The 13316-nt window shown below is 49.1% G+C and overlaps 6 protein-coding genes across 7 annotated transcripts; 5 read left to right on the top strand and 1 right to left on the bottom strand.

Moving 5' to 3' along the window:
- Positions 1-150: 150 nt before the first annotated feature.
- PPTG_18713 (hypothetical protein) lies at positions 151-3503 on the bottom strand (the record flags this gene model as incomplete). The annotated part of the gene is made up of 3 exons (XM_008916950.1): positions 151-490; positions 552-3383; positions 3444-3503. 3 exons carry the CDS (start codon positions 3501-3503, stop codon positions 287-289), a joined length of 3096 nt encoding a protein of 1031 aa, XP_008915198.1. The 3' UTR covers positions 151-286.
- A 428-nt stretch (positions 3504-3931) lies between these two features.
- PPTG_18714 (hypothetical protein) lies at positions 3932-5082 on the top strand. Its single transcript, XM_008916951.1, has 5 exons — positions 3932-4056; positions 4118-4268; positions 4337-4415; positions 4490-4810; positions 4898-5082. The coding sequence occupies exons 1-5, from the start codon at positions 4008-4010 to the stop codon at positions 4973-4975; spliced, it is 678 nt and encodes a 225-aa protein (XP_008915199.1). The 5' UTR covers positions 3932-4007; the 3' UTR covers positions 4976-5082.
- A 22-nt stretch (positions 5083-5104) lies between these two features.
- Positions 5105-6495, top strand: PPTG_18715. Of its 2 annotated transcripts, XM_008916953.1 has the most exons (3): positions 5108-5334; positions 5407-5960; positions 6045-6066. In XM_008916953.1, the coding sequence occupies exons 1-2, from the start codon at positions 5142-5144 to the stop codon at positions 5475-5477; spliced, it is 264 nt and encodes an 87-aa protein (XP_008915201.1). In that variant the 5' UTR covers positions 5108-5141; the 3' UTR covers positions 5478-5960; positions 6045-6066. The 2 variants fall into 2 exon arrangements, with proteins under 2 accessions (XP_008915200.1, XP_008915201.1); XM_008916952.1 differs by having other exon boundaries at positions 5105-5334; positions 5407-6495.
- On the top strand, positions 6458-9055 carry PPTG_18716 (hypothetical protein). Its single transcript, XM_008916954.1, has one exon. It carries the CDS (start codon positions 6645-6647, stop codon positions 8910-8912), a length of 2268 nt encoding a protein of 755 aa, XP_008915202.1. The 5' UTR covers positions 6458-6644; the 3' UTR covers positions 8913-9055.
- Positions 9056-9132: 77 nt separating this feature from the next.
- PPTG_18717 (40S ribosomal protein S23) lies at positions 9133-10265 on the top strand. Its single transcript, XM_008916955.1, has 2 exons — positions 9133-9300; positions 9610-10265. Exons 1-2 carry the CDS (start codon positions 9291-9293, stop codon positions 10035-10037), a joined length of 438 nt encoding a protein of 145 aa, XP_008915203.1. The 5' UTR covers positions 9133-9290; the 3' UTR covers positions 10038-10265.
- Positions 10266-10372: 107 nt separating this feature from the next.
- On the top strand, positions 10373-12997 carry PPTG_18718 (hydroxyacylglutathione hydrolase). The gene is made up of 2 exons (XM_008916956.1): positions 10373-10492; positions 10557-12997. The coding sequence occupies exons 1-2, from the start codon at positions 10426-10428 to the stop codon at positions 11267-11269; spliced, it is 780 nt and encodes a 259-aa protein (XP_008915204.1). The 5' UTR covers positions 10373-10425; the 3' UTR covers positions 11270-12997.
- Positions 12998-13316: the final 319 nt, after the last annotated feature.

A 13316-nucleotide genomic window follows, 5' to 3' on the forward strand; every position in this document is an offset into this window, starting at 1 on the left:
TCGCACCGACTGCAGAATCACTGGAACGCCGTACGGAATTACCATGTGCTCTATGCAAACGATAATACCAACAAAGGGGGAATGAAGCCACGAGTACGTCTTGTAGCATCGCTCTAAAATTCGTCAATATATCAAAACTGAAAAGTGATGGCTAAAAGGATGTGTATCTACTGACAACTTTGATAGAAAGGAAGTGGATTGCGTAGAGCGGGTTGGGCGATGCTAAACTAATGCCTACAACAAAGAGGTCGAACTGGGGTGTCCCTTTCCGCCAAAACGCAGCCGTCTATGGCACCTGGACTTTGTCATTCAGGAAGACCTCGCTCTTGATGGCCACGATGGACGAGAGCTGTCTGCGGTCGGCCTCTTTCCATAAAGTATAGTTCTGCTTTGCTATGTTGTGAATAGCACCGAATTCCGGCGCGAATATAACTTGTGCGACTGTGTCGTAGAAAGGAAGTACAATGAACTCGAAGAAACCAACTTGATTCTAATAGACACAAAAATGTCATCAATATATAAAATCTTCAAGAAAAAACACCAAAACATACCTTTGCGCTGTTCTCCGAATGTCGATCCATGAAAGGTGAAATGTCCGAATTATTGGCGCGTTCGTTGTCACCCTGCAGGAAAAATTCCTCGATGATAAGCGCTGACCAGATAACATGCAGCTTGCGCTTCTTAGCAGCGTGGCCGATGTCCGCACACTTGATCACAACCTTCATGATCATCATAGGGTCTGTGACGGGTTTCGGGGCAGGTACAACACCTCCCAAACCTGTACCAACCCCAGCTGCCAGGGCAGTAGCCTCTTGAAGCAGCAGTGCCTTGAGATTTCCTACCAATTGCAAGTGCATCGATAAATCTGTGCTGAGCACCATCTCGATGATAGCTTTCCGGATTTCTCGGTACGGTTTATCTTTCATACGACCGAAGATATCGCAGAGTGGATTGCGCATAATGAAGAAAGTTTCTGCGAGGTGCATGCTCTCCAGGATACTGCGGTCGTTGTATTGCAGAGCCAAGTCGTGCTTTGCCTTGATAAGATAATTGTTAGATTTTCCCGGATGGCGGAAATCGTGGATAGCAGCAGCCACCAGTGCCGCGTAGAATTCGAGATTTGTCAAAGTATCTCGGATCTGTCCGTCCGCTAGCGTTGTGATGAGGAAGTTCACAGAGTTCACGACGTCGGCTGCGTGGCTGCTATTATGGTACGGATTGGCGAGGTATCCATCGTCCAGCACGTACAGAAAGTTACGTAGTACCACACGGTCGACACGGAATTCTTCGTGTAATTCATGTAACTCAAACAATGCTGCGGTGACGTACATAAGTGGCCGGTTACCGGTTTGATCAGCAATTTGGAGAGTGTCTAAATCCCAACCGTCTTGCTGAATACGTTGTTTTACTCGAACTAACGTTTGTTCCTCCCACGTAGGCATATCTGGTAGTGGAGCGATAACCATGGAACCGGCAATCCCCCCAGCTCCGATGCCTAAGCCATCCCTATAGCTTCTTCGGTTGCTGTTTGAGTTGGAATGCGAGCTGTGAGACATCGATACTCCAGAACGAGTAGTGTCGGCGTAGTCCTTACGGGCCAGCACTGACAAGGCCCAGTTCTTGGTGTCATTATCCACTTCCTTTTCAGATTTGATCTGTGCGCTGATATCTGGAACGAACAGATTCTGATCTAGACGTGCTAGATTGCGAACGATAGCCATACCACGCTGCATGTCCTCGTCACTCAAGTCCACAGTATCCAGAAACGACTTTAACTCTGAGAGTAAAGCATGAAGCGGAGATGTCAGATCCAAGTTGAACTCACTATCACGCTGTGCTAACTCCTGTTTCAGTGTGCGGTTCTCTTCGGCCATCAAATTCTTCTCGCGAGTGGCTTTCTCAGCTTCCAATTCTACAGCCCAAACGTGTAAAAAGTCTTGACGTACCACGCGATCCACGTCTCGGTTACGAACCAGCATAGCAAGAGTAAATACCATCGGGAAGCAGATAACCAACACGCGGTTAAGAATGAATGGCGTCGAGTCCGTAACGGGGTAGAAGAGCAACGTAAGAGCCATGTAGCTAGCGCTGGTAATAACACCAACCAATGCGAAGTGGAGCGTGTCGATACGCAACAGCGGCACGAATACAAAAATCATAATCAGGCGAAGCAAATTAATGTTCATAGTAGCCGAAGGTAGTAGAATCTCCTTGGTATACGACTGCAGCACCTCCGCTCGAGTACCGGAGATTCCCTTGAAGTGCCAATCACTACGCACCGTGCTGTTCACGTAAAATATGCGTGAGTCATCGTTGTTAGCGATTCCGAGTTCATCTAGGATAATATCCACGTCCTTGGCCACGTAGTTGTACCATTCTGTGAGCATAGAGAACATCCCACCGGCAATGATCGAGAAGCTCCAGCACAGCAACACAAGCGTGTAGATCCGTTGGAATTGGATTTCGTGCGCTCGTCTCCGACTGATGTAGACAAGCAACGGGATCGGAAGGATCGGGATAAACACCAGCAAGAAATACCGGAAACTTTGTGAGCGCACACTTGAGTCTTTTGAAAGCAGGTTGGACAAATTTGACCCCGTGAACGCTAGGTACATGAAAAAGAAGATCAGTGCCATACGTGATGACCGAGCCGAGTTCTCGCGTGCAAACGTAACTTGGTACAGTTTCTCGAGCCGCGGTTCATTCACAAACGAGCTGGTGATTGGGTGGAATTTCACTTCCACGGGCGTTTTCTTGTTCTGGGCCACACAGACGGAATCCGTTAGCGGGTATATACGTGAGACCCGTTGGTTCGCGCGATCGTTTAATACTGTGTGGATCGCCTCCGAGCCGTGCTGACCTGCATTATTATAGGTTGCGCCATTTCCACTGAATATTGTCGTTCTTATAGGCATTACACCGCCAGCGGCAGCATCTTTAGACTTGGACTGATCAGCAGGGTTCCCAAGAAATAATGAAGTATTCTGCGCGCCTGGCGCCACGGCACTGGGCGCCGAGCGCTCGTCCTCCTTTGATCCACGCGTCGTGACGGATGCGATGCGCAGCACCTGCCCTGCAGGTGTGCTTGGTTTTTTCCGACCACGGAGAGGCAGCGGACTCTGGTCTCCTGGTCTCTTTTTGTTGTCCTCGCTTCGACCACTATCCGAGCGATGCGAGAACTTCTGCACCAGGTCGCGGTCGACTTCCCCAGACCTTAGAAACTGCTGTAATCTCGATGGCGTCTGCGATGCTGAAGAGGCTTCGGATAGTGTGGGCAAGGAGCTGGAGAAGGAGAGCAACCTCCGGAGATTACGCGACGAACCCAGTGCTCCGAAATGAGGGGGTGAAGCAAGTCTCCCCACGACACCCGGAAGCGGGAAGCTCTAGTGTACTGTGCTTTGTTCTGCTACGGCCGACGCTGAACCCGCAGACTGCCTGTATACCCTGTTGCGTTGCGCTTTCTTGAGCTTTCTCGAGGCAATATCACTGGATTGCCAGGCCATATACAAGAAGGAGAGGAAGCTATTGTTGTCAGCAGAGCTTGGTGGCGAAACGGATAGAGGGCAGTAGGCTACCAGAGGGTCTCCATGGCTATTATTAGGAAGTGGCGAGGCTATTGCTATAATAGAAAGCCTTTCCATGTCGAGAAAGCAGGATACAAACGATGTACGTGCTTCAATTAATGATCGTGAGTCCACGAACGGAAGAAGCGACGCGACGTCCGTCACTTCGGAAATGAGAATGATATCATAGTCACAGTAATGAAGCGATGTAATGCATTTATTGCGCAGCATAGGCTGCACTGTTGTCGAGAACAGAGGTAGAGTGCTCGACGTACATGTTGAAGCTGACGGTATTGCATACATTGCTTGTTGCATTCACGGTGTGTACACATGAAATGGTGCTATCATTATCAAACATAATGACTTCAAATTGATTCATCAACAGACTGTGGAGCTCTTCACAAACTGTCCTGCTCTTCGTGCTCTTACGATTGACCTGCCGGCATGACGGAGGAACTATATGCAAGTCCGATCAGCCAGCCGTCGCGCGCCGGTACGACAGCATCGGTGTCTTCGTAGAAATTAAACACGTTGACACTCTGTTTTCTTCGTAGTCTATTGGCTCTGCAAGCTGAACAACCATCCGATCGAGTACAAGTACACAAACCCGGCCAAGGGAGAAACTCGCACGGAGACGTTCCTTCAGCTGAGCCCCATTGGCAAGATTCCAGTACTCAAGGATGGGGAATTCGTCCTTACCGAGAGGTTGGAAATGTGTCAATGAAATCTTGTCAACACTGGCTTAACCTTTAATACTTGCTCTGTTACGGTAGCCATGCGATCATGCTCTATCTTGCAGACAAGCACGGGTGGGAATCATGGTGCCCCAAGGACCTCAAGATCCGTGCTCGTGTAAGGAATGATGTTGTCACCTGACGTTGAACCGATTTTTTTTGGCACTCACCAGTGTGTTGTGCGTGTTTCAGATCCAGGAGTACACTAATTGGCACCACCTCAACACGCGCCGCAGCTCGGAGATCTTCTTCAACCAGTTGATGCTCAACATCGGCCGCGGTACACCTGCTATGGAGGCCATGCTCCAGAAGAAGCACAAGATCATCTCGGACATGTTTCGCATTCTTGAGTTCTGGCTGCGTCATGGCAACCTCTACCTGGTGAGCAATACCAAGCCGACGGTTGTCGACCTATCGTGCTACAACGAAGTGGTGCAGCTCGAGGTCATGGGACTACTCACCGACGTGCAGAAGGACTTCCCCAAGGTCGCAGCGTGGCTCAAGCGCATGAAGGTAACAGCAATTTTTTTCACTGTCATTTCAACTGTTTATTGAACATTTCACTCATTGAAACGACGTATCCATTGTTAATGTTTATAGGATATCCCGTACCATGACGAGATGCTGGCGCCCATGGGCAAATTCTTCCGCAAGTTCAAGCTCTCGGCCAACATGTAACAACATGTAACTTGTCCAAGTTGAGCTGCTCTATGGGCATTTTTTCTGTGTGATTTTCAACCAACCAATTTGCTTAAAATTTAATCAAACTATCTTTGATTGGTCGAAAATCGCTGTGTGGTTCCGACACCTCTTACTTTTACTATTGGAGCAGGAGACGAGCATCATGTCGGCGGTGGCCAAGACCTTCAAGAACGCCTTCCAGGTACTGACTCCTACGCGCGAGTACGGTGTGGGCAAGCGCGTGACGCGCGGCATCTGGGCGAAGTACGCGGAGCCCTCATACTGGGAGGTGGTGCGCATCCGCCCCTCGCCCGACCTCAAGCACGGCAAAGTCTTCGGCAGATTTACCTTCCGTGGTGCGTTGGGTCGCGATTATTGAGGGCTATTGGACATATAGTTGATTGTGTTGTTGTGTGATTATTGCGCAGGCAAGACGGACCCCCAGGTGAAGCGCATGAACGGCGTCTTGAAGAAGGATTGGAGCTTGTATGAAGCTTAGACAGAGGAGGCAGCAGCCAGCAGAAGCACTTGATAGAGGGAGGACGGAATCGCCAGCATTTTGTCACTGGGCAGTGAAGAAGTAACGTGTATAGATACGCGCAAAATGGAGGCACGCAGCGCAGCGCTGCTGTCGGCTCGGTACGAGTGCAATACACGGCGACCTATTATGTCATTGTAGCGATTGTTGGTATGTGGTGTTGCTGTTGCTGTAAAGTGTTGTGGTGTAGGTGGACTCGCTGATAGGAGATCATTGTGCCGTTCAGTGCATAGCTACAGTACCAGCGACAGCTTCTTGACAGGGTTGACACGATATGTATTAATACTGCTTTTGAAGCAGAACCCCGCGTGCAATGAACCTTGGTTTCATGCTTCAATAACTCCTAATATCATAAGTTGTCCGGGCTCTGTGCTCCATCGAAGTTTGGCGTGGAGTGTCAAGGCTAGGCAAGTGCATCAGCGTCATACGTCGGCAACAACCACAGTAAGATACAGCGATGCTTGTATTTTGCAACTCGTTGCTTTCGCTCTTCTCGCTCAAGACTTTGAGCTCTGCTATCACATCCAGCTATCACGGTCATGGGACATCCTGTTCGACGTGCCCGTGATTCTCCACTCAATCCGCAAGCACAAGAACCTCTTCGTTCTCACTGAGGCTCGCTGTCAATCGAGTACGAGCAGCCCATCCAATCGGCTCAGAGCAATTGCTACCTCTAAAGTCCAGTTGAAAGGCGACTATGATGTTCGACTCGACAGGTATCAAAGACCAGAACTTGTTAACTATTGAGACAGATCGCTCTTTTCGTGTCGTGCTTCACCAAAACATCCTGGGCGCTTCGTCGAGTCAAGAAGTTCTTGACATGAACTAGCATCAGCACTGTCGTCCAGTCTGTTCCAGGCCAATGCTACGATCTACCAAGCCGAGACCGTCAATGCTTCACTTTGTAGCTAGTCAAGGACGGTTGAAGAGGATGGCTTCAAACAGTAAAACCTATTCAATATCATAACTTGACTTATCGAAATGCATTGAGTTGAAGGCCGCATTCGAGAATCAACCAAATCAAATCTTTCGCCACGTGGTAGACGATCGAAAAGGCAACTTTACGGGAGCCGCTGCCTCACTTCACTTTACTATCGCCAACTGCAACAAACCAGTGCACATTCATTCATGCTTCTCCGTGCGCTTCTCGGCGCCTTGTGCGTCAGTGTATCATGGCGCAGCGTCAACGCTCTCAAGACCATCACAACCTCCACTGAGCTTGCAGCAGTCGAGCGCTCGGCCAAAGTGCACGCGCTGCTGATTCTCGGCACAGAGGAGACGGAGGAACGCAGCCTCGAGGAGCTGGCCACCACGGCGTATCCGTCGCTGCCGGATCTCGAGAAGCAGCTCGAAGGGCTCGTAACCTTTGGCGTCGTGGACATTTCGCCGCACCACAAGGACTCGATCGGGAACAAGTGGCAGCTGGCCAAGGCGCCAGCGCTGGTTATTTACAAAGATGCACCTAAGGAGAACCCATACACTGGCAAAATATATCGCGACTCGAAGGCCACAGATGCGGCGATCTTGGACAGCCCGCGGAAGCTCAAGAAGATGCTGAAGCAGGCGATCCCAAACGAATATGTACAGGAGCTTGAAGGAGACAAAGCCACTTTGAAGAGCTTTGAGCAGCTTGTGAATGAGAAGGTTAACGAAGAGGAGACGGTCGCGCTGCTGATTTCCAAGCAGAAGCACACGTCACCGATGTATCGAGCCTTGGCGGCGGAGTTTAATGGCCAAGGATTGAGTTTTGTGTTCTTGAATAGGGATGAACAAAGAGCGGAAGAAATTATGAACGCGTTAAAGATCGAAGAACTGCCCGGTATGGTGGTGTTGAGGTCCATGACGGAGCATGTGGTGTTAAAGGCGGAGAACACCAAGACGTACGGTGAATTGAAGGGCTTTGTGGAGCCTTTTGCGACCGAAAAGGAACGTACAGCGACAAGTGGAGTTAAGAAAGGAAAGGAAGCCTCGAAGTTTATCAGATTCTTCTCAGGAAAGGATTTCGACGACCTCGTGCTCCACTCGAACGTGGTTTGGATCATAGAGTTTATGAATGCCGAGCGCGAACAGGCTTTAACAGAGGAAGAGTGGAAGAAATCACTGACGGAATTGCACCGTAAAGCAGGGGTGGTGGCGATGGGTGCAGTAAGCTGTGAGAAGGAAGCAGAACTCTGTGAACGTCATGGCGGACCTGGTGTTCGCGTCTTCCCGCTGGCTTTAACGGAGGACAACAAGCTGAAACGCGGCGATGTTCAAACGCAAACGTTTACAACGATAGATGAGGCTAAGGAGTCGGCTATCGCAGCCATCCCGGATCTGACTGTGGAAATTAAGTCAACTGCTGATCTGAATGGATTCATTTCCCACGCTAGAGAAAACCGCGCGCTCCCTATTTTACTGTTTACGACCAAGAAGAGCACCCCGCCAATGATAAAGGCTCTCGTACTGTCAGTTCCTACCCAGAAGGTTAGACTAGCAGTGATTCATGACGCTGATGAGGATCTGAAGAAGCAGTTTTTGGTCAAACCATCCGCTAGCACGTCGCTGGTATGTCTCGTGCCTACTAAAACGGATTCGGAGGACCCAACTGCTGCCCCATTCGGCGTCGTAGCCTACGAGAAAAAGAAAATGGGTGCGTACAACTACCCGAATATCATGCAGTTTATTCTGCAGGTTCTTGCTCAGTACCCGCATCCTCAAGATGCTAAGCCGGAAAGCGAGGAGATCAACTTTTCATCACTCGACGAGAAGGCTGCCCGATCGCTTGTGCCGTACTTGACCAAGAAGAACATGGATGATCTCTGTGGCGGCAACAAAATTTGTGCAATCGGATTCTTTGAGGATCATTTGGACACGCTGAGCGACCCGGAGTCTCGCCTTGCCAAGTGGTGGACAACTTTTGCGCACGTGGCAGCCCAGAGCAAGCAGAACAAGGAGCCCTTCCGCTTTATGTGGGTCAATGGAAAGTGTCAGAAGGACTTCGCCGAAGCCTTCGGCGTTGGCCTCTTCCAAATGCCAACACTTGCTGTGTACTCTCCTTCGAAGCAGCGATACGCAACAAACGTGGGGCTTTTCGATGAAGAAAATGCGGCTGCGTTCTTGAGGAGTGTGCTGTCCGGTAGTATCGGAACTGCACCAATTGGAAACGTTCCTGAACTGGGTGAGGAATGCTCGTTTGATGAGATTCAAGAAGTTGCACTAGGAGCTGATGGCGTCACTGAGGACGACGAAGATTTGGACGATATGTTGAGCGAGATTCTCTCTGACGAGAAACAGCAGCGTGACGAGCTGGAGAAGGAACTTAAGTCCGAGGAGAAGCAGTCGAAGAAGAGCAAGAAGAAACACAAGTCTAAGAAGAAGAAATCCAAGAAGAAAAAGGCACGTGACGAGCTGTAATGTGACGGGTGCATCCACTAGAACTTGCAGCAATACTGCAGCCATTCAAACAATAACCAAATCATTAGAATTAACTTGAAGCTGACTTGGGTGACATAGTTGTGGTCTACGTTTACAACCCATGTTGCAGCGTTTGGTGACGCTATGTAAACTTTTTTGTGTAAACTTTTGTTTTGACACTTTTTTTATCCAATCCAAAGGCATCACTTCGCTTATTTGCGCTTCGAGTCCCTAGCCCTTTGGTCTAATATTATTGTGTCCGCGTCTGCCACGGTACCGTCCCTCTCTGCGTCCTCCATTCATTCTCGTGCGCCAGCCAAGTTGGGTCTTGTCTTCGAAAGCCGTCAGTGAAGATTCCGATATTCCTTCGACTGAAAAATGGCTAAGCGTACGTAGGCTTTTTTTTCAAGATAATGTACAGCGGTCTACCGGGACGCACTTCTCCAGCGAGCAGGCAATGCGTCTTCTCCCTTTCCAGCAATCGCAGCGTATGACAGACACAGTGTACCGGATAGCACAGACCAAAAGACACGAAACACAGGCTCGACTTATTGACAGGAACACAGCGCAAGGAATGCAATAAAGGGGGAGAAGACTACAGTCTGTGCGCTGGAGACGCGTACCTTGGAAGACCCGGCATGCAGGTGTACAGTGACTTCCTGAGTGGCTGACGGTGTTATTGTGCCTCTTTATACAGACAAACCTTCCGGTATCCGTTGCGCGCGTAAGCTGCGCGTGCACCGCCGCACGCAGCGCTGGGCTCAGAAGTCCTACAACAAGAGCCACTCGGTGACCGCCATGAAGGCCAACCCGCTTGGTGGTTCGTCCATGGCCAAGGGCATCGTTCTTGAGAAGATCGGCATTGAGGCCAAGCAGCCTAACTCGGCTATTCGTAAGTCGTGCCGTGTGCAGCTCATCAAGAACTCGAAGAAGATCGCCGCCTTCGTGCCGCGCGATGGTTGCCTCAACTACGTCGACGAGAACGACGAGGTCCTAATCTCGGGTTTCGGTCGTCGTGGCCACGCCGTCGGTGATATTCCCGGTGTGCGTTTCAAGGTCGTCAAGGTCTCGGGCGTGTCGCTGCTGGCTCTGTACAAGGAGAAGAAGGAGAAGCCGCGTTCGTAGATTATGTGCCCGTCGACAGGAGGGAACTTGCCCATGATAGCAAAACGCAGCACTGACAAGAGCGATCTCATGCTGCTTGCTGACATCTCTGTTGCTGCTCTCATGACAGTCCATTTTTCCTAATCACGGATAAGAAGGAATCGCTTGCCCAGCACGACCACTTTTGATTTAGCATTTTGCCATGGTGGCGTTTTCTTGCCATATTCTGATTATCTACTCAGATTTTTAGCTCTTCTATTTACCTCTGCACAGATTCCAGATTCTAACTTAGCGTGAGTGTTGGTCATGACCAGGCTAGAATTGTAATTTGTCAAAAGCTTTGATCCTTGTCAAGTGAGCAGCTTACTATCGAAATCACTGAAGGAACGACACAGTAGAATTCTTGACAATGCAGGTGGAGCTCGTGCCGGTGCTCTCGGACAATTACGCGTATCTGCTGATTCACTCTGCCACCCGTACGTTTCTCCCTTCCTCTACGTCTTGCGCTTTACAGTCAATGACCTCTGTACAACTTTTTAGGCGTGGCAGCGGCAGTCGATCCGGTGGATGCTGCGAAGGTCTACAGTCGTGCCAAGGAGCTGCAAGTGTCCATCTCTATGATCTTGACTACCCACTCGCACTGGGATCACGCTGGCGGCAATCGAGAGCTCGCTGACCTCATTTACAAGCATGAGAATCGTCAAATTCCGGTGGTCGGCGGACCTGGAGACGCCGTGGAAGCTCAGACGCAGACTGTGACTAGTGGAGACGTGGTTAAGGTCGGAGATCTTGATGTCAAGGTCTATTTCACCCCGTGCCACACACGAGACCACGTGCTGTATCATTGCCAGGACGCTCTCTTCACGGGCGACACGCTGTTTATCGCGGGATGCGGTCGGTTCTTCAGTGGCAATTCGGCAGAAATGCACCACGCTTTGAATGAGGTGGTGGCTAAGCTGCCGGAGGAGACAAATATCTATTGCGGCCACGAGTATACGGCGAGTAATTTACGCTTTGCAGCTCATGTGGAGCCGGAGAATGAAGTCGTGCAGAAGAAGTTGGAGTGGGCCATTGAGAAGACGAAGGACGGTGAACCTACAGTCCCATCGTCGGTGAAGGAAGAGTTGGCGACGAACCCATTCATGCGTGTGACGGAAGCCAGTGTGCAGAAGTTTGCGAATGGCGAGAAAGATCCGATCAAAGTGTTGGGATTTGTCCGTGCTGCTAAGGACAACTTTGTCATTGGAAAGTAGACGGTTGGAAATGGGTCCACGAGCTGTATGAAAACGCTGAGGTTGATATTTGCTGAACGACGAAGTGGCAATGGACATGTTAAGGGCTCAAGTTGAACAAATCGAACCATCAGAATATGAAATTGTCTGGACAGCCATACCGTACAATCAATACTAATATCCGAGAAATTACTCGCATCTATCTATCAGTATAAGAAGGGTAAAGCCTGATAGACAGGCATTAACCTGATGGACGTTTTAAACTCGGGCGAAGACACTGTTTCCAGCCATCGATATTTTGTGCGCGCTCAATATTCATTCTGCGCTGGTGCTCTACAATGTCTTGTCTCCAGAATCTCGACATAAAACTCCTACCGCTCGACACACCTGTAGTACTAATTACGGGGCGTGAAGAGTATACTGTCGGACGTCCTTTTCAAGCGTCATCGGGTTTCGTCGAAATTCATCCTGTGAGGAACGGGATGGTCACACTTCGGAGCGCTACAATGAAGAGCCAACATCTGCTACTAGAAACTTTCATGGAATTCCTTCTGTCCTGATGGATCTGGACAACGCGACAAAATTTGATGTCAAATTATCCCAGATTGGTGATGTCGTTTTCCTTGAAAACTAACGAATGGTTGGCTGGCTGCTCACGGAGGTATCCAACTGAATGCCGTCAATGGTTAATTTTAAAGCCGTGCAAATTTGATATTACTGCCGCCATCCTCGAGGATGTAGCTAAGAATGATGTTTTGACCACAAGACCTCGAGTTATCATGCATTTAATCGCAATGGGCAAGCCAAGCAAGATTATTGCTGAAATTTTGACGCTAATATTCGGACCAGCTGATGCAATCGCCAGTACGGACAAGAGTGATATTGAACGCTGCATGCAGGTACTGAAGTTGTTGAATAACGGAAAACCGCCAGAGGACATTGCTGGATTCGTGAGTCTTCTGTATGGCACAAACTCTTTCGTCGAGGTGAAAAATGGAGAAAAACTTGAAAATCGAAGTCAAACAACCGCAAATTGGAAATCTGGGGCAACAAGGTACTACCAGCCCAGACGTTGTGTACGACAATTTATGCTAAGTCTTGTCAGTTCATGATAACTCGACGGCGTCGATTTTGCTCCAGTAGATCTGCCTCTAGAAACTCCTGTTCCTGATGAATTCAGCTGGGGTGATCATGTGAAACATCGGATTGAATTCCAGTTGACAGATATGGTTTGGTTGTCATTCGAAACGCTGGTGAAACGGAAGAATATTTGAAACATGGAGAATGTCTGTTTGGTCCATCACAAGAAAATTCAAGATAAAAGTGTCACTAGATGGAAATATTGCTGTGCTAAACCCATCAACTAAGTATATGCTAGAAATTGAAGATAAAGGCGCTGACAAGATGTTTGTGTGTCATACCACATATGAGGAGCCAACGCAAACTTTGTGGTTACTGCCCCTGGAGCCGTTGTCTTGGTCGGACTACAAAATCTTGTCCTACATCTTTCGCCGTCAACAGATACTAAAACTGTTGGATACGGGAAAATCTTTGACTGAGGCTAGTAACAGGATGGCTCTGTTGAACGCCTTGTAAAACTGACAAATTCGCGTGAGTAGATGATGCATTAAGGGCGTTACAACTGAAGGAAAACACAAGCAAGGAAATGCAAGAATCGAGCTACGAGCACGTTTCGACTTTTTTTTATAATCGAATAAGCGTCTAGGTGACGATTTCATTTGTAAACGGATTCTGATTATTAACATGACAGTTTCACGGGTAGTGAAACTCTTGGAAGTTACATCTAGGTTTTTATGAGGCGTGACAAACTATTATAACTACATTCCACGTTTGTTTTCAGCGTCCGTTCCGGCTGCTTCTCGCCCTTGGTACTCTCACTGTCGCGGTCTTCCTCCTTAGTGTCGGGGGCGTGTATCTAGCAGGCCGACGTAGGAACGAGAACTAGAGCGATAATTCCAAATGTAACTTGATATATTCTGAGTACTTCTCTCTTAAGAAGGAAAAACACGACTGAGCCTCTTCCTTACGACCTAGAAGCTCCTTGCCT

This window comes from Phytophthora parasitica (genome assembly GCF_000247585.1).
Source record: "Phytophthora parasitica INRA-310 unplaced genomic scaffold supercont2.92, whole genome shotgun sequence".
In the NCBI taxonomy this organism is placed as follows: domain Eukaryota; phylum Oomycota; class Peronosporomycetes; order Peronosporales; family Peronosporaceae; genus Phytophthora; species Phytophthora nicotianae.